This window comes from Apostichopus japonicus, chromosome 15, assembly GCF_037975245.1.
Source record: "Apostichopus japonicus isolate 1M-3 chromosome 15, ASM3797524v1, whole genome shotgun sequence".
Classification (NCBI taxonomy): domain Eukaryota; kingdom Metazoa; phylum Echinodermata; class Holothuroidea; order Aspidochirotida; family Stichopodidae; genus Apostichopus; species Apostichopus japonicus.
Genome location: NC_092575.1, coordinates 21,909,841 through 21,934,179, shown reverse-complemented (window position 1 = coordinate 21,934,179; position 24,339 = coordinate 21,909,841). Strand labels below are relative to the sequence as shown.

General features: G+C 35.5%; 3 protein-coding genes and 1 long non-coding RNA gene across 10 annotated transcripts in view; 3 read left to right on the top strand and 1 right to left on the bottom strand.

Moving 5' to 3' along the window:
• LOC139981664 (uncharacterized) overlaps nucleotides 1-24,339 on the top strand; it is a 179,814-nt gene that overhangs the window by 101,228 nt on the left and 54,247 nt on the right. For all 3 annotated transcript variants that reach the window (XM_071994232.1, XM_071994234.1, XM_071994233.1), the window contains 2 exons: nucleotides 1,614-1,635; nucleotides 1,817-1,896. In XM_071994232.1, the coding sequence (XP_071850333.1) occupies nucleotides 1,614-1,635; nucleotides 1,817-1,896 (102 nt within the window). The remainder of the gene's footprint in view (nucleotides 1-1,613; nucleotides 1,636-1,816; nucleotides 1,897-24,339) is intronic.
• On the top strand, nucleotides 5,831-9,791 carry LOC139981673 (protein-tyrosine kinase 6-like). Its single transcript, XM_071994252.1, has 5 exons — nucleotides 5,831-6,006; nucleotides 6,692-6,811; nucleotides 7,475-7,586; nucleotides 7,924-8,005; nucleotides 8,265-9,791. The coding sequence occupies exons 1-5, from the start codon at nucleotides 5,863-5,865 to the stop codon at nucleotides 8,365-8,367; spliced, it is 561 nt and encodes a 186-aa protein (XP_071850353.1). The 5' UTR covers nucleotides 5,831-5,862; the 3' UTR covers nucleotides 8,368-9,791.
• LOC139981666 (uncharacterized) overlaps nucleotides 9,939-24,339 on the bottom strand; it is a 53,695-nt gene continuing 39,294 nt past the window's right edge. For 2 of the 4 annotated variants that reach the window (XM_071994241.1, XM_071994240.1), the window contains exons 2-9: nucleotides 22,081-22,410; nucleotides 19,789-20,444; nucleotides 18,977-19,315; nucleotides 17,720-17,847; nucleotides 16,738-16,782; nucleotides 16,178-16,222; nucleotides 14,209-15,051; nucleotides 9,939-14,025 (exon numbers count right to left, since the gene is read on the bottom strand). In XM_071994241.1, the coding sequence (XP_071850342.1) occupies nucleotides 13,789-14,025; nucleotides 14,209-15,051; nucleotides 16,178-16,222; nucleotides 16,738-16,782; nucleotides 17,720-17,847; nucleotides 18,977-19,315; nucleotides 19,789-20,014 (1,863 nt within the window). In that variant the 5' untranslated portion in view covers nucleotides 20,015-20,444; nucleotides 22,081-22,410 and the 3' untranslated portion in view covers nucleotides 9,939-13,788. The remainder of the gene's footprint in view (nucleotides 14,026-14,208; nucleotides 15,052-16,177; nucleotides 16,223-16,737; nucleotides 16,783-17,719; nucleotides 17,848-18,976; nucleotides 19,316-19,788; nucleotides 20,445-22,080; nucleotides 22,411-24,339) is intronic. The other 2 variants (XM_071994242.1, XM_071994236.1) reach the window with 2 other exon arrangements.
• Nucleotides 24,161-24,339, top strand: part of LOC139981674 (uncharacterized) — a 2,195-nt gene continuing 2,016 nt past the window's right edge. For both annotated transcript variants that reach the window (XR_011797909.1, XR_011797908.1), the window contains exon 1: nucleotides 24,161-24,339. This exon is cut by the window's right edge and continues 158 nt beyond it. This is a non-coding gene — a long non-coding RNA (uncharacterized lncRNA).

Sequence of the window (24,339 nt, the reverse complement as noted above, 5' to 3'; positions counted from 1 at the left end):
TAGTCATCTCATCAAACAACTATTCCATCATAATATATCCTGTAAGAGTTGTTGACGAAGGCGTGTACAGTTGTTTAGAACTCGGGAATGTCTTAGCAGTTTACAACTTAACAGTGAGAGGTACCGAAACTTTACCATTACGGTGTCCACATCCATTGAGTCAAATGCTTCGTAAATGATCTCCTCTCTCCTGCAATATATATATATATATATATATATATATATATATATATATATATATATATATATATATATATATATATATATATATATATATATATATATATATATATATATATACATATATATATATATATATATATATATATACATACATATATATATATATATATATATATATAAAGTGTCCGCATATAAAGCGGGAACCTGGGTTCGAATCCCGGTGGAGGCTGGAATTTTTTCACTGTTCTAAATTTTCCAACTCATTACGATTTCCATTATAGGTAGATATATATATATATACATTTTTTTTTCAGTTGTTCCACAACTCCGAATTCAACATATAGGATTCAATGTTTCACACGCCATCTCTTTGGACACTGCGCAAGATATCCATTTAGTTTGCATCGCTTTTCAGTCCAAACCCGGAATGAATTTAAAATGGACCACTGAACATGTAACCGTTCAAGAACTTTCAGAATTTACGAACGTTTCAGAGAATGAATTCATGACCGGTACATACAACTTTGAAAAATTTATTATTGTTCGTCCATCTGTCGACTTCGCTAATATCACATGCATTGGGAACGGACATGCGAATCTTGAATATGCAGTAACAGTCTCTATTACTATCGATGGTAAGTACATGTCGTTGAAAAAACATCATTCAGTTTCAGCATATAAGTTTAAGTTAAGTCAACTTAGTTTTCACTAAACGAAACCAAGGCATGTTTGAGAAGCGAAATTTATTATGTAATACATACAGTAGCACCTCAATACCAGTAGTGGAGTATCACCAAAATCATAATGACATTGCAACTGTACAAACTGTACGCTCTGTTCTGTAAAAAAAAAACGTAAATCGAATAAAAGATGTTTATATAACTAATGACGGAGAAACAAATATTGGCATTTTGATTGAACACAGAATCACGTGGTTTGCTAGCTATTGCAACGTTCTTGGCGGGTTTCCTCACTCTGATGACACTTATTCCTCTTGGTGTCATTTACTACTTCAGGCTTCGGCGAAATAGAGGTTAGAAATCCTAGCTCATTTGATTCAGAAATTATACAGAAAATTAATAGAAGGGTCGACGAAGGTTCCTCTGCTTTCATTATTTTAGAAAGTTTTTAATGTAATATATAAAGGAGTAACGCTTACAATGGCCAGTTGATGTCTATAATTCTACTTTATCTATCCATAAGCGTAGGAAGAGGGGACAGAAGGACCCATCCTCTACTGTTTAATGTGGAGGCAGGAGTATGTTTCTGTTTACTTTCTGTGTTTGTTCTTGTTGATATTAGTGTGTTACTTTCTGACATATTACAAACAACGACCACTCCTTAACATATTCTATACATCTCGTTGTACTTACCATTGAATGCATAAGACTACAAAATACAAAGCTCTATACCTCTGTCTACTTTCACAGCAAAAGATCATTCAAAATATGTGTAAGTTAATATCTTCTCATATTTTGCTCTGTACTCGTTTTCCAATTGAATTGTATTATGATAGATCATGACATAAAACATTAACGGCGTTTAAACTCCATATTTTGCTGCACATCGACGAAGTTAAAAATTCGTTTACATAATACTGATTGCTATTGATTTGATTTCGTTAAATTATCAGACAAAGTGAATCATGTGTCTATGCTTTGCCTACGAAAGCTAAACCATCAGAGGAAGAAGAAACATTTTCAACAAGAGAAGGTAAGTAACGATTCACTCATTTATAATTGTCATGTACTCTCAACTTTTTTTCTCAAAGAAAATAACTTTGATTTCAATATAAAAGTGTTTTGTTGAGTTCTTCATTATATGTTTATATGTTTTTAAACTGGATTTAGAACAAACATAAGTTTCTTTGCGTGTTTTCTTTTACAAGACGTGACTATACTTTACTTACAAGGAGAGCCTCACCAACTGATTTAAACAATTCTCAAGCATTTTAGGCAAAATAATGAAAATGGCTTTTATTTTACAGTTGCATCGTTAGATAACTGAACATAGATCTCCTTGCTGGATGAGATCAAATTTACAGAGTGTGCGACACAATACACGTTTGATTCGCCTGGTCGACAATTTTGACAATCAATATAATTTTATAACGTTTACACATTTAAATAGTATCACATTCCGCGGACTATTGGGTCAACATCGGCTATGTTCGGTGATCTTTCGTTTAATTGTTTCTATTTCATATAAAAGATCCGTTGGCTTTACTCCTCTAACGTTGGAACTTCATTTAGACCCCTTGTTCATCTAACAAACTTCCTTTTTCAGATTATGGTCTTTCACTTCTATTTCACTTGTCTTATTTTATTCTGATAATAACATTAGAAATGCTTTTAAGGTGTATTGATAGCTACATTACGTATAGGGGGACTGTTGCGTGACAAGGTATATGGTAATATATGAGCTATTCTCTCTCCTGAAATGTAATGATACGAATAAGAATTGGATATATTTCTCAATGACTTCGAATCATTCTGATATTGACTTTCAACAGATACGATAGTCAGAGACGAAGAAGACGTTGGCGATATACTCATCAATAGGTACATTGTTTTGTGTAATACATATAAAAAGAATAATGGACCAAAATATGATACAATGTCTACTTATAACTCAATGTTTTCAAAGAACATTTTGAATTAATTTATGTAAATTTCTTGCTGCTCTTTAACAAGTACCGTATGTCTCTTTGACATTAAAATGAGTTCACGGTTTGTCGATAAATAACAGAATTTATGCCAGCGGTTGTCATACTGATATGAAAGGTAATAAGGCGGTGGAACATTAATTATCGAACTAAATATGTTCAAAACTCGCGTAGTAAGATTCACTTTATTGACAAATTCTGGAAAAGTACCTTCGTCTGATCAATTCAATCTTATTTTAAATAAAAATAAGAAGAACTATATTTTGTAATAATCATCTCGACGAATGTGAATACGATGCGACAAAACCAATTTAAACTCGCTTATCGTTTTATTCCTTTTACGGTTACTTCAACCAATGTTGTTCACTCTATGTCTACCTTATTTTGATGAAACACTACAAAGCTATTTTGGAGAAAATAAGCACCAAGTGTCTTACGACCGGAAGATAAAAACTCCGTATGGGTGAGTTTTACGAAAAGAGAAATTATATTGAAAATATTGCTTCACTTTCCACGAGGTTGAGTCAAATATTGACGAATGCACTGTTTCGCACATGAACTGTGGGAAAATTTGTATTTTCTTCAAAAACTGCAGGTGACCGAGGTTACATATCTCTACTAATAAATGCGATTCTATTTGGTCTACATCGAAAATATTAAACTAAAATATTCCATCAATCATCTTTCTTTCTGCCATTTTATGGATGCTCTTCTCATTGGTGATCACCCAACGCCCCGTTTATTTGATTGAACACTTAGAAGACGAAACTATGGAGAAAATCAATACCAAGCTTCTACAAGTTACGAACGAAAGATAAAGACTCCCTACGTTGTAAAAGAAAGTAACCAAGAAGGTATGCAGCATATCTGTTTTAAACATGTGTATCTCATAGCATATTTAATACACAGTACAGTTATTATATTATTGTTAACCAATCTATTTATCTATTTTAATACAATAACACAATGTATGATACAATAAGCTTCTTCTAAAAATAAACAGTTTATTGAAAACATACATTGTACACAGCGTAAGTTACGTCCCCTTTTGACATGATGATCTAACGGTACGGAATAACTGTCCATGTCTTCAAACAAATCGAACCATTTGCATACCTTATTTGCCTTTTTCTTTATTTATTCACATATTTATTCATTTCGTTTATTTTGTTACTTCAGTAGATGTGTGCCTTAATCTATATTGATCTATGAAAACGATAGGAAATATATCTAAGAATCAAATGAAACGTAGTTAGAAATACAATAAAAACAATAGCAATCTTATTTATCATTATTTATGAAACAATTCGTTACTTTCATTGATTAAAGAGTTTAATAGTAAATAAAGCTTTCCTTTTTAATTGAATGATATATTTATGTTATTTACATCAAACCTTAGCCTCAATTTACCAGTTTTGTCTAAAGAAATAATGTATTTGAAGGATGCCAAGGTCACTTTAGTAATGATACCAATGTAGTGCTGGATATTCTTCCTTCACAGAGGAGTATTCTGCTATTGACGATGAAATGTTTGATTTGAAAACAATCAAAGATAACCAAATTCGTTTCATAACCCAACTTTCGAAGGGACATATATCTGATAGATGGCTTGTGGCGTTTTCTGCAAAGCTAGGTACCATGAAATATGTGTTCATCTGCCAGGCTGCAAGTAAGTAATTATCTTCGTTGTGTATAATACTGAGTACGGTAAGTTGGCTACGTAAACCGGTGTTTAAAACCCAGGCCTATGGGACTGTACCAATAACATTTATTTAAAATCTAATTGATTCTAACATAAGACATGGTAGTGAACAGGAAAAGTTAATAAACACGCAAAGCGAACTCTGGTAGAAAAATATATCCACGAACCATTATGTTTAATGTTATCACGGTAATAAGCAATAGCAGGTGAAATCATCTCTGATATATGAGAAGAGATTTCACAAATTTGTATACATTACGCTTACTGTGGATGCAGTCATCATAAAAATACGTTAAAATTTCTTGGGCTCCTTTTATCTACTGATCAACGACAAGTGCAAACTAGGCCAACACTTTGCAAGGAATAAACATCATCAGTTGGGCAAATGGGTCAGTCGGAGATTTCTTTACATTTAGTCCAGAAGAATATCTTGGATAAAGCAACACATGTAGGAAAACGTTTGTTCCAATTTCCTGAATTATTTTGTTGGTATCCTTTGTGCATAATTTTAAGCTGTTTTTCCACTGGAACTGTACTTATGCTAGAATTATACCGTCTATATCGTTTCTGGATATGCTAGAATCGAAAACAGATAATCAGCAACACAAATGGGATGTATTTGCGAAATAGTACACTAAAATACCAGCGTCACCCCACATCTTGAAATGCCTTGGATCTTGTTATCTGAACGGTTAGTTTATAAATTTACTTTATCTATCACATGTTATGGCTTTAATGTAATCTATAATAAGTTTGCCATTGTCTGTAATATATGAACATTTGGGTATAAGGCATTATTTAAAGCTGGATTGATTATTTTGCTTTACAAAAGTATGTGTTTCACAAAAGAAAGAAAATTTGAAATGCATCTGAGAAAAATATTAGATACGTCATGATAATTTATATTTAATTTGCCTTTACATCGATTATTTTTAAATTGTCAAGAGAAGTAAAGAACAGATATAGAAAAGAATGGCGATTGTCGTGAAATTATATTGTATTGCAAGCTCTTGTAATATTACACTAGTAAATATATGCTAAGAGCGCACTTATAATCCTGCTGATATCTTTCCACTTAATTCGTTTTTCCATAGTTTAATAAGTTCAAAACTTGTATGTTACATAGACGTATTTTTTTTTTTAAAGAAGCTGTAATACAACGAGCATCCCAAATTTAGGGGGAAGAAAAACTCCCAAAATAACTGATCGAAAGTGAAATGGCATTTTGCATTTTGAATTGCTTTTTTATTATACGACAACTTTGTTACTTTACCATGCAGATCAGGTTTACATTATTCAAACATACTCTAAGATGGAGACGTTACAAGATCATGTGACGCTGTCTGCTTATGAACTACAAAAACGTCTAACAGATGATATGGTAGCACTGGTGAAGGAACTGCTACAATTTTCACTTCAAACTGCTTCAGGGATGGCGTTTATATTATCACAAGGGGTAAGTTGTCATGGTTTCTAAGCTCATTTAAACTCATTCTAAAATTGTATTCGTTCAACAGAATTTGTTGTACCGGATTTGTTCATATCTGTATATTGGAATTCGATGTCCAATGTTATACCTTGGTCAAAGATACGTTACCCGATCCTACAGGGATCGGACTGCAAGATTAACTTACTACGGAATGTATTTTTACTTATTTCTGAATAAGCCATGCGTATGGAGAGGCCATAGAGGGGATCACAGCTTGACCACACATATGGTAAAGTTTTGACACAGTCACTTTAAGTGAGGAATTTCAACTACATGACATGTCAATTTTTGATTCTGTATAACATAACTTAATCTGTACTTTTAGCGAAAAAGTTGAGGTTTATATGTTCACCTCAAAGAATGTGCAGGAATAACGTAGTTCGACATCGTCCAGTAATGAGTTTAGTTCGCGATTAGGGACGTTTACAGTCATGGTTTTTTATTTAGGCCTAGTTTGGACAGAAATTGTTCCTTTGAAACTTGGCAGATTCTAATTAGGGAGGTTTGCGCATGCAGATCCAGATTTTTTTGTGCATAGAATCATGTTCAGCACCTGTGACGTCACAAGTCTGCGTCAACCTAATAAGACTATACTTCCTTTTACAAAACAGCTTTCACCATTTAATAGTATTTCTTCCATTTTCTATTTCAGTTTTCTCATCCCTCTCTATCCATTGCAAACATACTGCTAACGGATGACAAAAATTGCAAGTTATTTGATTTTTGTCTGAAGAAAGATGCTTTATGTTTCTTGGAATCCATAAAGAAGAAGGTATTTATCCTGAAGTTCATATTTATCTGCCGAATGAAGGAGTTATTCGTATGAAGTGCATATATATATATATATATATATATATATATATATATATATATATATATATATATATATATATATATATATATATATATATATATATATATATATATATATATATATATATATATATATATATAAGGTCCATACGTTTCTACATCTTATTTATGTTACAGATTTTGCCATAAATTTATTATTATTTTAGGGAACTAAAATGTACGGTGTAATGACAATATTTCATCTTAAGTTCCAAGAATGAGCAATTAACTGTTTGTTGCCTGAAATTTCCCTATAACCATTTTAACTTCAATTCTTTAATTTAGAGGTAAAGTCGCCTATAGGTATATCTGCTTTTAACTGTGGTGGTATATCTGAATTAAGCGTTCATATTTCTGTCGAAAAAGAAAAGCACTTTCTAAAGATTTCCAGCTGCGTTTTATTCATTCTTTTTTCAAAATTATGGTGAAAAGTTAGTGCTGAACATGTTTAATAACCAGAGAAGTTACAATGTATAAACGGGCTATTATAGAACAAGTTCGGCCCGACATTGCAATGAAACATGATGAGAATCCTAGCAAGATAATGATGCGTAGTTTAACCTGTTGTTTTGTTTTCTTGAAGTCTGTATATACATCCGTTTATGAACGAAGTGAATTTCAAGGTCTAGTGGAATACACGACCGCTACTGACGTTTGGCTAACAGCATATGCAATCTGGCAAATATTTTCACAAGGTAACGAAACAGACGCTTTCTTTGAAGATTTTTAATTTTTAAGGATGACTGTGGTAATTTGGTACTAACGTCAAATGCAATATATCTCATCCGAACAGTTAATACATATATGAATGGTTTGTTTCCGACAAGAATTTATATATTCATTCATTAAATCAATGATGCTGTCCGGGGTAGGGATATTTTCCTTAAATAAATAAATGAAGTTGAGTGAAAGTATTATTTAATAAACACTTTCACTCAACTTAATGTATTTTTACTACAGTTAGTAGTATTTAGATATGTATTGACTGGCTATAGCCACATTACATGGTTAATACTATGTCTCCCTACACAGGCGCTCTACCTATAGCTTCTGGAAGTGATCATGATGACGTCAGTGATGTCTTCCCGAAGCCAGAGTTGTGTCCACAAATTCTGTAAGTACAGTTTACTTTAGTATTAACGCTACAAAGATGTAAACTTTGCAAATTGCAGTTACAGGTGCTCCGAAAGCTGAATGTTGCTTTATATATCTGCCAATATATTGAGAATCAAACTAGTAGTACTTATGGCCGAATTCAAATGAATGGGTCATATTTATAAAAAGAAGCGTAAACAATGTTTTTTTTTATTTAAGAAAAAGGGTTTGTCAGGCTGTATATTTATTTTGAAATCTCAAAATCATTTACTTTTCAGCTACATCGAGATGGCACGCTGTTGGTCGGAACCCAGATCAAATCGTCCTGGCATAAAAGAGCTTTCCTCAAAATTGACTAAGCACGCTATAGGTCCTCATTAAACTGATGATGGCCTCAAATAAATGGGTTGAATGTATTTGTATCAGTCTTTAATTACATAGCTTCAGGTCATTTATGTACAAAATCAACCGCACATGATGCTTCTCATTATATACACACAGATGCAGATATTTGCTCTTTTGGAATTGGTGAACATTAAGGAAGCATACCCCCATTAATAGCCCCATTGACTGACACACTGAATCACAAAGTAATGTGATTTCCAAGTCTAGATAAAAGTTATCACTAGCTAAACGCTGCCCATTACTGGATAGCTGACAAGTTGGCATTTCAAAACACTATCAATATCCGTATCATGAGCATGTAGTTGTTTTTGCTACCAGAGCCTGAAATTTTCGTGACTTGTAAACAAACCTTTCCACTCAGTAGTAAACAATTTTCGTACGCTACTCCTGGGAGGCCGAAAGGGATCTACAAGTGCCTCAATTGACCTAATTTTTGACCACATGTACTTCCATTCGTGTTCTTCAACATCCAAGCCATGAGACACCAGATCCTGATTGATAATGTATCAAAGAAGATGTTTTCCTACTGCATATTGGCAATTTTCCTGGAGGAGAACATCCGGGCTGATTGATAAAGACTCTAATAGGAAGATACCATCTAAGACAGACACTTGCTAACTTGCTTGCACAGATTTGTAACAGCGTCCCCTTTTCTAATACGAGAATATGATCGCACATCATCACCATTGATTTTCTTCCTTTTTAGTCCTTAAGACAGTTTTTCATTTTCGAATTAGTTGAAAATATGACATAATATATCAATATCTGTGTATTATAACATGCGTGGCTATGTGAGACAGTTCATAGCGTTATGAAGAAGCAAATGATATGAACACATCTTGGCCCATACGTTCAAAGTGTGCTCATTTCTAGACTACTTGTCCAGCATTTCGATTTATACAGATATGGAATGATAAGGGTCAGTAATAATATTTAACGTGTGTTGGGCAGACGCTTTAACGAGAAACATTGTGAACTTAGTTTGAACAGCATTACGCCATGCCTTGCCTGCATTCCTGATTGGTGAAAAAGTGTATGCCAATTGTGTCGCGGAACCGGTTGACATCTTTCGCGGATCGGGTTTATTAAGAATCCCTGATCTCCAGTGACATATGGAACTTGTTGTAAACTGTGCATATCTACAACTGTAAACTCTTTCCCTGAAACGGCAAATCTTCAGACATCTTAATACCAGTACTAGCTAATACTTTATAGATGTGCGGAAGTTCGAAGGTACCAGGATAGATAGAGAAAACAAGATGCAGATACGATTTTTAGGTTCCGTAATATTTATTCAGTGATTGTCCAGTTACATATATGTATACGTCCGATGTTTGGTGAACATGGCGAATATGCTAGGATGCATCGCTGTTTAAGGTATCTTCAGAGGAAGCTATATTTAAGTTCTGGTGGAACAATTAAAGCGGAGAGAAATGTAAGGGTGTTTGCCAATGAAAATAAATGTTTTTCTTGATCAGAGAACTCTGGGTTTGGTGTGAAGACCAAACACAGAGCAAGACACATAAAAAATAGAAAACTCAACTGGATTGGATCAAAAGAAATTATAATTATGAATAACAAACAATATACAGTACAGCTGATCTGGGCCCAGAATAAGAATTAGATCAAATGACTTACAGTTGTCAGGTGCGCACCCCAATAGTTAATGTTATTACAATATGTTTAATTTAAATGCTGATTCTGGTTGACTGGCCCGCTGGTGTCATCAAGGGTGTCATCTGATATTCCACGACATCAGTATATACATGTATGGAGTCCTCCAATGGTCAAATAATATAAAAGGAAATAGCGTTCCAGCATAGCTACGTCCATCAAATTACAATATAAAAGGAAATAGTGTTCCAGCAAGCTCGTTACAGAATATCCATATATAACAAATATTGTGTCCCAGACAGCCAGATAAAACGGTGGGTTGTAACAAACAGTGTTCCGGACATCCAGTTAAAGCGGTGATAGTAACAAATTTAGTGTTCCGGACAGCCAGATGAAGCGGTGATATAAGTAACAAATATAGTGTTCCGGACAGCCAGATAAAGTGGTCATATAAGTAACAAATATAGTGTTCCGGACAGCCAGATAAAGTAAAGAAGGAATACAGAATTTTCCACTTAGAAGATTTACAATAAAACAACTATCCAAAATGATTAATAATTAATAAGTCTCCTTTATCTAGACTTTCCACTAAGAAGATGTACTGTTATGAAACCCACTTATTCATCTACCCTATTTCGTAATATAAGTTACCATTCAAGTCTCCGAGTCTTCCGATGGTTACGATCCCAGATGTGCTCACGCGCTCTACATAACTGGAACTCGCCAACAAAGTGTTTCTGCGGACTCATGAATATTCATAACTTACTGGAACATTCCTTTACACTCCGGGTATAAAAGCCGCACACGCCCGAATGAGCGCCCTCTCCGTTTTCTCCGTTCGTTCCGTTCAGAGGTTGTCGCCACACCTCTGATGGTTCCTTTGCTTGATTACTGTGCCCATTTTAAACACAGTATATATTTAACTCTATACTTTTGTCGGAACTCCGACCTACTCACTCTAATGGATTCGCGTCGCTCTATCTGAACTTTATCTACATCCAGCCGAACTACTTCTAAAGCAAACCTGGACACTATCCGCCTAGCACTATAAGGTAACTCAAGAAATAAGCAGAAACTCTCCCCCCGGTTCTCCAAGTCCAGAAAGACGTTAATTGAATTAAGAATCTATAGTTATGTATTATGTTCATATTTATACTTTGTTCTGCCATGTAAATAGCTTATTAAATGCTTTTAACTTACTTCCATCCTTGTGTTCTCCATTTTATGCCACGTGATCTGAGTATGAGAACGGTCACGTAACAGTACAATAAAACAAACTATCCAACATTAAAACTATATCTCTTCTCATTAGCAACTGTCTTGCTCCAATACTCAAGGCCAACTGCCTGACTCCCTATACCCTCACAAAACTCCTTTGTTCCTATAATATTTATACACAGACCCCATTTCCTGTGAGGGCTAATTCCCAGGAAGAAAAAAGGTAGTTGCTTAGCAACCCAGAAGGAGAAATCTTAATCCCCCTTTTCACTACCACAAGACAACATACAAATATACTGTACAAATGTATAGACCTCTGTACAGTGAGCACTGCACAGTGCACTAATAAACAAGTGAAACTATGGTACAAAAGAAAACTTTATGTAAGAGCTGACCATCTAACAGAAATATCAAATATGACGAATTTTAACAACTATGAACTTGGAAAAAACTGGCAAACTATGTAATTAATTCAATACAAAATAGATATCCTTCTTTCTCTTCATTTTGTTTCTCTGCTTTCCAGGCAAATGCTACAATATTGTAAATATTTCATGCGTGTGTATTTATAGAGCAAGAAGCTGAATAATATTTTCATTTGTACCGCTTAGTTTAATGTTTGTAATGACCGCCTTATGTAACATTCATAGGACGGTAGACAACCATTGGCTGAGGTACCGGAGGCTAAGAGAGAACTAATGTGTATGCAGCTGCAGTATTTTTAAATTTTGTATTCCTCCGTTCTCACCTTCCTTCTTTTACTTGCATTTTTTAACAAATCATTCGGGGGGGGGGGGGGTACGTTTGTTTAATGTTTGTTCAATGTTGGCATAATGTTCAAATTGGTCTCAGTGTTGTGTTTGGACACAATATTTAAATCATATTTACGTCCGAGAATTTTTCAAGCAGACTGCTACAAAGATTGATGTTCCACACAAGTTTCGTGTCGTTTAATTATTGATCATACATATTAGTGAACAAAAGTGCAAGAGTAAATAACATAAAGTATAACTTCTATTGGAAAGGAGGAGTACAAATAAACCGGTGTGGGCTTTTAGTACTGTACCCTACATGTAAGCTAGCAGAAAGTAAGGAAGGAAGTAAATATAGTCGAAGCAACACAAATCCCATAAACCCTCTTCTGTCCAGCCGTGCAGTTCATTGTACAATTCAGGAACACAGTGCATATCAATGTGCCACCAAATCATATATAAATGAATAAATTACACTTTATACATGACCATTAACATCGACCATTATTATCGATTAATTCAAAATATCGATAAATTAAATTATAAATTTATACATGATACACGTATAAAATACCAACATTCCCACTACGTTTGCACAAACTAATAACGTCTCCAAAACAAAACTTTTAAAACAAACTAGGAATCGTTTCGTGAGGTAATTTAGAACTATCGTTTCTTAAAATAAATTATTTTAGAGTTACATATTAGCTCGGTTGACTATATCATTCATTACATCGGCTGATGCTTGATACATAAAGAAAATTGAAGAGGTACAAAAACACGCACATTTTATGATAACAATCCTTTGGATACGTAATTCTCACTGACCATTTGCAACTACAGTTTAACGTTTCGTTAAAGTCTCAATGCATGTTGGCTGATGAATTTCGAAAAACAAACTTTCGAAGCGGATTCAATGTTTCTTATTCTACTGCACTCTGACCAGGTGGGTTAATAAAGAAAAGCTGTCGCAATCGAAAGAAAGACATTTATTTTCTGTTGCCTTTATGGTGCGAACGATTTACCGTAAAATCACTACGACCGCCCATATCAGCATGTTCATCACACAGACTGTAACCTATATAGACTCGTATCGACCACTCGTAAGTTCTATGTCTAACGGTCGTAAAAAACAAAGAGAATTGATTGGGGCATGATCTGTCGGGCGGGGCTTGCAAATTTTGGGTGAAGTTTGTAGAATCTACGGACTCGTTAATACAACTGGCGAATTTTATTCAGCTCAAAATGTTTAACGACAGATAACTGAGTAAAAGTAATGATCATTAATATGAACATTGCATAGAACGTTGTTATTTTCACTGAGATTTTAGGGCAATAAGCTGCAAAGGTCGAAGTTAAAATTTTGCAAACACACATTGAGACTTTAGCATTAACGTTAATTAGCACTTTTAAGCAGTAAATCCAAGGTAAGCAATTATTTTTTTTATTTATCTTGAACCAGAAGTGATGAGCAGTGATATATGATATCTCAGCCACTTCGTTCATAAAACATGGCATGATAGCCTGGGAGATAATTGGATGGTGAAACCAAGGAACTCTCCTGCGTAGGTATATGTCGTATGACAATTTGTTTGATGAGAATGAGTCCCTTTGAACCCTTACTGTGCGTTACTGTGTTACAAGTGAATTCCAAACATTAACTTACGCCACTCGTACTTCGATCTAGATGTAAAATACAAACCTTGATAACTACTGATATCGTGAGCTACACATGTTACTTGTGTATAGAATAGTAAGCAATATATATTTCATTGTCCCTGCTAACTGTTTATGTAGGTTTCAGTTAATTTTGCTAGTTAATTTCAGTTAATTCTCTTAAAATCGTATTCATTAATTGCATCTCGTCAGCTACTTCGCTTATGGCCTGAGAAAACTCCCCCTTTTTGTCTGTATTTACACCAATTAGAGCTTTTGTAAGGAAAGCAAAGTCAACAATAATTCCAAGCGAGCCTAACAGAACTCCGGCAACTGAAACTCCTCTTGCAATTCTAAAGACGCTATTTCCGACCGAAACAAAGTCTTCTCCTACCTGAAATAACAAAAGTATTAAGTGGTTTAAGTGGTTTAAAAACTTATATGGAAAATGAACTGAATGCCTGACAGACTTCAATCAACCGATGTAGATTGGAATCGCAATATAAAGCAATGAGAAATAAACCAGAAGTATATACGTTAGGCATACATCAATTCACACAAGGTATCAAACACTTACATTGGCAGCATTTACTGCTGCACGGCCAAACAGTAGTCCCCCGTGAGCAAGTTCCACTTGCAAATTGACATTTTCTGGATTTTGGACATCACCTGTCGGATTACGAGGAGAAATACCTTGGCCAGGAAAATACAATAGCTTAATAAGTGTGAGCAATGTCATTTTGCCTTTATACTTATCACTAACAACCAAATTCTGAATGGACTGAGGAAGCTTCTCCAGTGGATTCTCTTTCGCATTCTTACGCCTTTCTTCCCACTCACTCACGAGCGGATCAGTCTCAGAAGATGCCGCAGTGGAAATAAAATCAAGTAGAGCAACAGTCCCACCATGTATATGAGACAGTGCTTCCTGCAGAGTGCCTATTTCTAAGTTTTGTTCCCCTTTCAAATCCTGTATGAATCTTTCTATCTCTTGTACTTGGTTAACATTTAAACAGCTATTGACATTTGTGGAGCGAATGACATCGTACGTCAAGTCAAGGTAAACCGTGACTTCTGCCAATTGTCTCTGAATTCTGATGAATGTTTCTAATGGAACCTCTACGAGCTTACTCTGAAATTTGTCCTTCTTTAGTTTGTCCAACGTTGCAGCAATGTTAACTCCTGCTCCTGCAGCGCCAAATGCTGCTGCTGCAGCCACTAGAAAACCTGCTCCAACTGGGGGAAAGAGTACTGCACTTAGGGCAATGGCTCCCCCGATAATCCCGGTGGCAGATCCAACTGCTACTCTCTTATGTTCCTTTCGTTTGTTCTCATCGAATTCACTGCTGACGTTACGGAGTGTTTCAATTATTTCCTGATCAAATATGTCGGTAGTTGACAGTTTATATAATGGCCAATACTGCAGAAACAATTGTAATTTTGTTGAATATATAACATACAACATACAACACATAATATACAACATACAACAGACAACAAACCACGTGCAACGTACAACGTGCAACGTACACCGTAAAACGCACAACATATAACGTATGATATATGATGTATGATATCTAATATATAATATCTAAGATCTAACATATGAGATGTAAGATGTAAGATGATGAAAGATGAGGTAAGATGTAAGATGTAATATATGTCAGATATGTCAGATATAATATATAATTCATATCTCTCGTCCGTCTGTCCGCGCGTCAATCAGTCCGTCCATCCATCCATCTAGCTATTTGTCTTTCTGTTGAAGTATCTATACGTCCATGTATTCATCTTTCAATGTATCCATCTGCCTATCCAACTATCCATTCAACCATGTATCCAACCATTTAACCAATCATCCATTCTACCGTCTATTCAACCTTAAAACCATCGATCCATCCATAAATTAATCCATGCGTCCATCCATCGTTCCACCTCTCTATCTACCTCTTTATCTACATTCAGATATATCTCTCTATCTATATATCTATATCTATATATATATATATAGATATATATATATATATATATATATATATATATATATATATATATATATATATATATATAATTGAAAACATGTAGCTACATATTCATTTTTTATTTACGGCTTGGCTTGCCTTAAGAGTGGTTATTCTGTGTAAAAATTGTCAGATTCAAATCGCCAGGGGTGCACTCTGTAAAATCATAACACTTGGGTAATGCGCCCTTTATGACAGTTATTCAAAGCCAATTTATACGCTTTAACACACCAGTAGAATCACTGTAGTCGAGTGGTACGGACTTCGGTTCGTGACACGAAGATCCGTGGTTCGATTCCTACCTTCGCCAGATGAGTCCCAAAAGGACGAAACCGGTCGTGAAGTGGAATTTTTCTGGTGTGTTATTCTTTATTGATTTATATATATATATATATATATATATATATATTCCACACTCTGTCTCAGATTACGGTATGATTGTAACGTAACTTATTGACATACATGGTCTAAAAATTGATGGCAGAGAACAAGACACTGTTACATACTCATACTCAAGAAACTTACTAATAGCGTGTCAGCGAACTCTTCCAAAACTGAAGCCTGTGAATTCTGTGGTAATTGAAAGTAAAATTGATGGCTATGAACTTATTTATAGCGGATAGCATAGAACACATTTTATAACGTATCGAGACGGAACACGTGCCAGACTTGAATGATAACCAAAATGACTCCAAAATGCAGAATCGGCAGTAGAGGTTAGGTTATCTGGGAGAGAGGCACAAAATAGAGGTGCAGAGGAAAATCTAGCTTTATTTGAAGGTATAAAGCACAAAATCACCTCACAAGAGTCCTCTGGATCTACTGTGCATGTTGTACCAACATTCTAGTATAGAATATAGTTCTCAGCAACCGCACTTATAATTTTAATTTCCTTAATTCGTAAATAACAAGACACGTCTGCCTCTCTACCTACCTCTCAATCTTCTTCTCCATCTCTATCTCTCTCTATCTACCCCAACATTTCTCAGATTACGGTATGTTTTAACGTAACTTATTGACATGCATGGTCAACAAATGGGCAGCCGAGAGTAAGACTGTCACAAACTCATATTCAAGAAACTTACTAATTGCGTGTCTGCGAACTCATCCAAATCTGAAGCCTGTGAATTCTGTGGTAATTGAAAGTAAAATTGATGGCTATGAAATTATTTATAGTGGATAGCATAGAACACATTTTATAACGTAACAAGACGGAACACGTGCCAGACTTGAATGATAACAAAAATGACTCCAAAATGCAGAATCGGCAGTAGAGGTTAGGTTTTATGGGAGAGAGGCACAGAATCGAGGGGCAGAGGAAAGTATGGCATCTATTTGAAGGTTTTAACCACAAAATCACCTCAAAAGACTTTTACTGTGCATTTTGCACGACATTCCAGTATAGAATATAGTTCTCAGCAAACCGAACTTATCATGATAATTTCCTTAATTTGAAAATAACAAGGCACGTTAAATTACAAAATTGCCTATGTCATTTCAAAAATGGAAAAACAATCGTCAGACCACACGCATTAACTTTCAATTATATAAACAAGTTAAATAACACTAATCACACCAGATGTGGGTAATGTTATGCTACACAAATATGTGTGCTTTTGTGAAACCAGGGTGTTCCATGATATGCTGTCTGGGCGTATTGGTTGAGAGATTTTGTATCGCATTGCACATAGGGAGCTCAGGTAGAAATGTTTGATCAATATGGTTCATTCTATTTAACGTTCATAAGGTATCCTCAACAGAAACCATGTTTTTGCAAGATCTAACGTTTTACAGCCTCCCTAAAATCGTTAACAGAAGTAGGAGGAGCGTGAGGAACTTTCGACATAGAGTAAGAAAATGCTGGTCTGGTATTATATATGTCAGGTAAGTTGGCATTATTTACACGCAGCTTGAAGACAAAAAGTAAGCCTCATCCTAGGTCTCATGTTACTTACAGATACATTGGACGTAAATGTCATTCAGGCCTCGCCCCCCCCCCACCCCTAGTTCTCCCTTCACCCTACGCCAAACATTTACCCACTTGAAGATTTTACGTTTCATGTATACCTTTTGACTGTTTGTACGACGATACTTCACTAAAACTGTCAAAAGGGCAGCAACGATAAGCAAGAAAACCACAGATCCAACAATAAGAAGAGAAAGCGTGAGTGTAGCGATTCCACGATCACACGAGTCTGCAACGGAAGCATTACAAACATGAATAGGCAGGTTATACTATACCTTTACGTCATACGTATGTTTGAACTACACGTGTTACAACCTACATATATTATCATTATTTAGGGTAGTAGTATACTGGAAGTATAATGGAAGTCATGGTTTACGAATTGCTGACATAGGTCCACTTCCAAAGGACAGATGCAACAGGAATTATGTAAAATTCGAAGAGATGGTTGCTTCTACTGGAAGAAAAAATAACGGTCCGGGAATGATTAACGCAAATCAATACCGGTGGCAATCCACTTATTGTCACTGAAATACTGATGGCACGCCTTTCAACGATTAGTCAAATTTCAAAATGACAGGCCTCCGAGGCAAAAGTGCTACAGTGGCCTTCGACTTTTGACATGAGATTATAAGAAGGAATTCATGTACTCACTTTACTAAAACCGTAAGCCATCCTACCGGCTGATAATCCTTCGCGCTTTTAGCCTTACCCTTTTCCCCTCTTCTGTGTCCGAGAGCATTCTCGGAGTCTCGATTTAAATGAACACTATGGAATTATGTATACGCTATAAACCACCAGTCCCTATGCGCGCCCCAAAGCATACCACGGCCGATTCATACTTATGGTGTTGTACCTGTAACACTAATTTGAAAAGCTACAAAAGGCACAAACATAAAGCAACAAACTACCGAAATACTACGATCGTTATATCTACATGAGCAGTAGGCTACCAGCCGAAACGTACAGAAACTATGTTGGCCTAGGCCTAGTCTTCGGTCTATTTGTAAATTACTGATTATTGCAGACGAAGGACCTAATATTAGGTTTAGTCTATCAGGTAGTCTATTTAGCACTCACCTGTGACGAACGATGAGCGAAAGATCTATTAAATTAATAAACAATGTTTTATAGTAACATATTTCAGTAAAGGCAATGTGAAAAACATTGATTAATCTTAGAGGTCGTAACCTAGCTTAATCACTATAATTTGGTAACTGTGTTTTTCTTTTCGTAATCCGTCTCGACCCTCAGTTGGACTCAACAACGAACTCTTCCGTTATTTCACACAATTTAGGTCTCGACGCTTTATTTGTCAAGATAGCAGACAGCCTTATAACTTCTTAAGTATGTCATACCAGAAATGAATGTTATTGTTCTCGTCGCATGAAATAATGTTGAGCTAGGTCCTGAAGCAAGACAAACTATGTCTTGAGAACACTCCGAATTCTGGTCAATGATGAGTTCTGCTTCCATTATGACGTCAAAGAGGTCCTCTCTTCTTTCGATACTAATTGTTTTATTTTCAACATAAATGCCAGCTGAGTTCGCATCAACCACTGTCAAATTCACAGCTGGGTAAACGCCAGTAACTCGACATGTTATGACATTGAGTGCCATTTCAGAAACAATGAAAAAACATTTTGATGAATTCCAAACGCATCCGTCTGCAACTACTGCAGGTGGAATTGGAAGAACTGTAATAGAGGAAATAAATTAAGCAGTGTATTATAAGTTATAACCGGCGATGTTGTCTCGAAATCAAACTGTGTAATCTGGTTAACGTATCAAGAATGATTATCTGTTTTATTTTTTCTACAAAAGTATACATCGAACTGTTTCTGGCTTTCGAAGCCGTTAACCTCAAGACATTCCAAATAATCCTGACAATATCAGTGCATGTCGTTTGAAATAATTATCGACATGTGAACGTTATTTCTCGCATTATTCTGTAACTATAGAGCAACGATTCTCATATTGGTGATCGATTCATTTAATCGTCGTTTTCCTCTTACAGCAGTTATACGCTCCACATCGTTAATAATCAACTTCAAATACACCTACGCGAACAATCCAATGATATTATCTACATGCTTGACAGCTATTTTTCCTTCTTCTCTTGCTATTTCTTTGCTGGCATGGTTGCAAAATAATATTCACATTCACTCACCTGCAACGATAACCTTTGTAGTCTTGGAATAATATTTTTCCCCATCAGTATATACACAGGTATATGTTCCTTCGGCGTTTATGGTGACATCTGGGAAAGTCATAGTCCCATCTACGGAAAACTCGATAAATGATTTAACTCTCTGATTTTGCCGCATCTGTCCATCAGATAAAAACATTAATATTTTAGAGCCAGTGATGTCGCCAACTTTCCAGAGCAGGGCCATTGTTTCTATGTCATGAACACATTTAATGTCCAATCGTGAATGTACAGCAGCAGCAGCATTTTTTCCATTACTTCCATTTCTTGCCAAACCATGTCTGTTGGATTACTGATATCTATGACCACGGTGCTTTCCGTACTCTTGAAACCTAACGCTGGACCACTTGCTGAACAACTAACCGCTGTAAATGGCTTTTGTAAATGGTTATTTATATTTAACACAGAATATGAAGAAAACGTGAATCCTCTACTGGATGTACTGAATCCATCGATTTCCATTTCTTTTTCACGAGGACTGAATTCCCAAGAAAGTGTTACGGCTGGTCTAACATTGCTGTAACTGCAACTTAATGTATCTGCTTCCAAGGAATTTACAAGACAGAGGCTGGTGTTAGGACAAGCACTAACAATGGGATGAAGTTGACCAGCATTAACTATGAAAGAGAGCATGATTATTATTGTTTTAATAGCAGGAATAGTTAGTGGCTACATACGAGAAGTGGCTGTGTGCGCGCCGAGAGAGTAAGACTATACAAAGAGACAGGTGAGGGGAGCGAGAGAGAGAAACAGATAGGTGGAGACAGAGGTGGAAGGAAGGAAGGGAAAGGAGGGAGGGAGGGGTGCATAAAACACTAATCTGCGAGCTTCTATGTTTGTCCCTGAACCCAACTCCCTCCCCCAATCAACCCTTATATGTTAATTAATATAATGTTTAGTATAAGGAACCCGACATGGATATATAAGAGATCACAGCCGTAAACTTCTAGTAGTTTTGTTTTTACTGTATAGGCCAACACTATAACCAAAGATGGAATCCTCTTCCTGACGCTCTATCATAGCACTGTTGTGGGGAGGAACATTATTCAATTCAATATCAATTCCTTTAATTCCAGTAGAAATTATCTAAGATCAATCAATAAAGTTAAATTTCAGTTAACATATTTCGTAAAGTGTAGTTTGTCTTTCACATGGGAGTCATTTCTCAATGTAGAGAGAATGATCTTTACATGTAAGTGTATTTTCGGCCTCAGCCGTTTTTTGCTGCAACAATGAGCTCAATTCCAAGAATATCATAACTTAAGGAAAATATATTTAACACAATACTTTAGGAAGCATAAACTCTCTTTTATCCTTAGCATGTATAAAGTTATACCAAACTGGGACTGCATAGGTAATGTGCGGTAGGATACGATTGTTGATTTACAAAGGGAATATGTTTATAAAAGTATAATTTTTGTTTATTTACAAATGACTGTGTTAAATCATTCATTGTGCAGGAACAATATTTATTTATCGTTACAGATAAATAATGTTTGAGAACATTTTCCTGTAATTTATAAAGAGCAAGACAATTTGTTAACCTACAACCAGAGTTGTGTTATATAAACACAACTGTTGTAAATTTACAATTAATTATGTAAAATCTTAAAGTATGCAAAAACAACATTTTCTTTACGGTTACAAAAAAAGTTATATTTCAGAACATTTTTGTTCTGTGTATGAACACAAGCACTATGTAGCAATACAATATGTGGACCTACAACATTAGTTGTGTTTAGCAAGTTTAAATGTTGTAAAGTTACAGTAAAATCGTCATTTGTGCAGGATCACAAGATTTTATAGGGTTACCCAAAGAATCATGTCTGTAGAAGAAAGTTTCAATGCCGGCACAATCATTTCTTACAGTGTACCATCACATTTTCCTGTAATAGTTGCATTACTAAATGTGAAGTGACAGCGGGAGTAGCAGGAAGGGTAGTCACGCTATTATAAATTTCCTTGCTTACACTTACAGTTAATCCTACGAACACATTTCTACTTTTCTGTATTTTATATCATTAACCTAATCGAATTAAGGGAGCAGGTGTGTAGGGATTCAATGGGGTCAATCATGAACCTGTTGAGAACGTTGAGGCGACCAGCCTTTTGACTAAATGATTCCTGTGTGAGATATACTATCAATCTGCGTTGGACGAGCTAACCAACAGTAGAAAAAAGTATAGAGGCAGAGAATCATTTAGTTTTCACTGAACTACGATGCAATGAGGAATATAACAAATATATACTTACATATTGTTACAACGTTAACTTCAAAGTTCTTGGAAATTCTTCCACTGTCAACCAGTGTTACCAAAAACACACGATCATGTGCGCTGGAGACATTTGCTATCATAAGTGTTCCATTTTGGAAAACATCATAACTCCCGTTGGTGTAACCCACCCCTGATGTTGTATATTCACCATTCTCCTGTCGTTCTCTTCGAATGATTAAATTAGCTGAATTGGCGGGTGAGTCGTACCAGTACACTCCACGAAAGTCAGGTGGAAATGTACATGACACCGTAGCACCGTGCCCGAATTGTACATACTGTGTGTTTTCACAGGTCCACGATAATGGCTCTGTAAGAATAAACATGGTCGCGGGAAAAATTAGCTCTTGACCTTCCGACTTTGTCCTTTGACATGTGGTGTAGACTACGATGAGTATACAAACTGCAAGAAAATGCTGACAACAATACACTACTAAACGAAATATTTGATGTAAACTTACTATGAATAGTGAGTCAATTTAGACAGAACGGTAGATTTATGTGGATTTGAATTTGATCAAATGGGAGACACCTAAAAGGAAAAAGCAATATCATTTAGTTAAAAAAGGAAATGATTAATTTCACAAGGGAAAGAATCGTTGGCGGGTTCGACGATTACTTTACAGCTGAATTAACCGATATGTTGGATCTTAATGGCACTCTGACCAAGAAAAATATTCACAGAAAAAGATAGCAATCGTTCCAATCAAGACATTTATGTGACAATTATTTGGTTGCTCTTGCTGAGTAGGCCTTCCATGAACCGTTTCATGTTCCTTCTTTTTAACAACATTTATATGTTAACTTTTGTGTATGTGAGCTATAAAATGAAAGTCGTTTTGTTCTTGGAAACTTTACGGGAGGGGGAGGATACACGTGCCTCCATGCTCCAGTGGATGCGTCGCGGTATATGTTAATGATATCAAACCCGTAGAAACACATATTAGTACATGTGCGACAAGTGTATTTTTATGTTGACCCAAATTGAGATTTGTGTTTTGAAATAAGACAGGTCTAAGACTAGGTCCCATACGACACACGGACATTTGATTTAAAGTGTCAATCACTGAATCAAACTTATGCTTAGAATAGCTATTGAGAAAAACTATATGAGAGGCAGATCACATTGTTCTATAAACACAAGAATCCTACCCAGTTTCATACATATCAAAGCTACTCTGCCAAAATTTTGGCTGTCCACCATTAGTGTCTGAAAATTCTTGGGGATAGGGGGTAAGTTCCCCCTTCCGGTCACGCCACTGGTTATTCAGCGGAAAATGAAACTATAATCAACGCGCAGACCGATGCGCTCACAGTCAATTTGATGGAATAGTAATGTAGTTGTATTAAGGACAGCCATTTAATTGTTATATGTATATGTATATGAATATAAAGCGACCTTTGATCAATTGTCTTCTAGTTTCGCTTTGTGCAGATAGGTATGTACTCACCCTTAGCATAACATTAGGAGTGTGCTATATGGTTTGTAGTCTATTTACCAAATGTACCATATGTTATTCACAGTATGAATTGAAATAGCTCAAACTAACTAACGATACAAAGATTCAGTTGTTCACTTCCTGCGACAAAAGTGATCAATACATAGAAGTAGAGCAATTGCATAATATAGTATACATATATGGTAACCTATACAGCATGTTGTTACAGGAGATTCACGCCTGTGCGGCGATCATAAGACAAATGGACGCAAACGATCGTGTAAACTCATTTCTTCGTAGTACTGCTGGGCGGTCTGTTACCATGGCGAAACTTTGAGACGAGCTCAGTTTGTTTCTTTACTACTCTGTGTTCAATTGCTCTACTATCTCCGAGCTTATACTGTAGCTAATACCCCTTCTTTTCAGGTTACATACGTTCTTTCTGCGTATATATATATATATATATATATATATATATATATATATATATATATATATATATATATATATATATATATATAGTACTACTATCTAGATAGATGATCGCGATAACGAGAGTTGTTGAACTTGTTAAATATTTTCAGGTATTGTGAATTGTCTCAATTATGGCAGTATCTCGAATACCTTATCTAATAAGCTTCAGTAACCTATCAGTTTCGCTTTCGACTTTAAATACTCGACTATATGACATTTTACAACTACATGAAAGGATTTAATAAGGACAACTCTCGTTAATATCAGACACATGTTATGCATGGGTGTTAGTAATAATTTCCTCCTTTTCTGTTCGAAAGTACAAG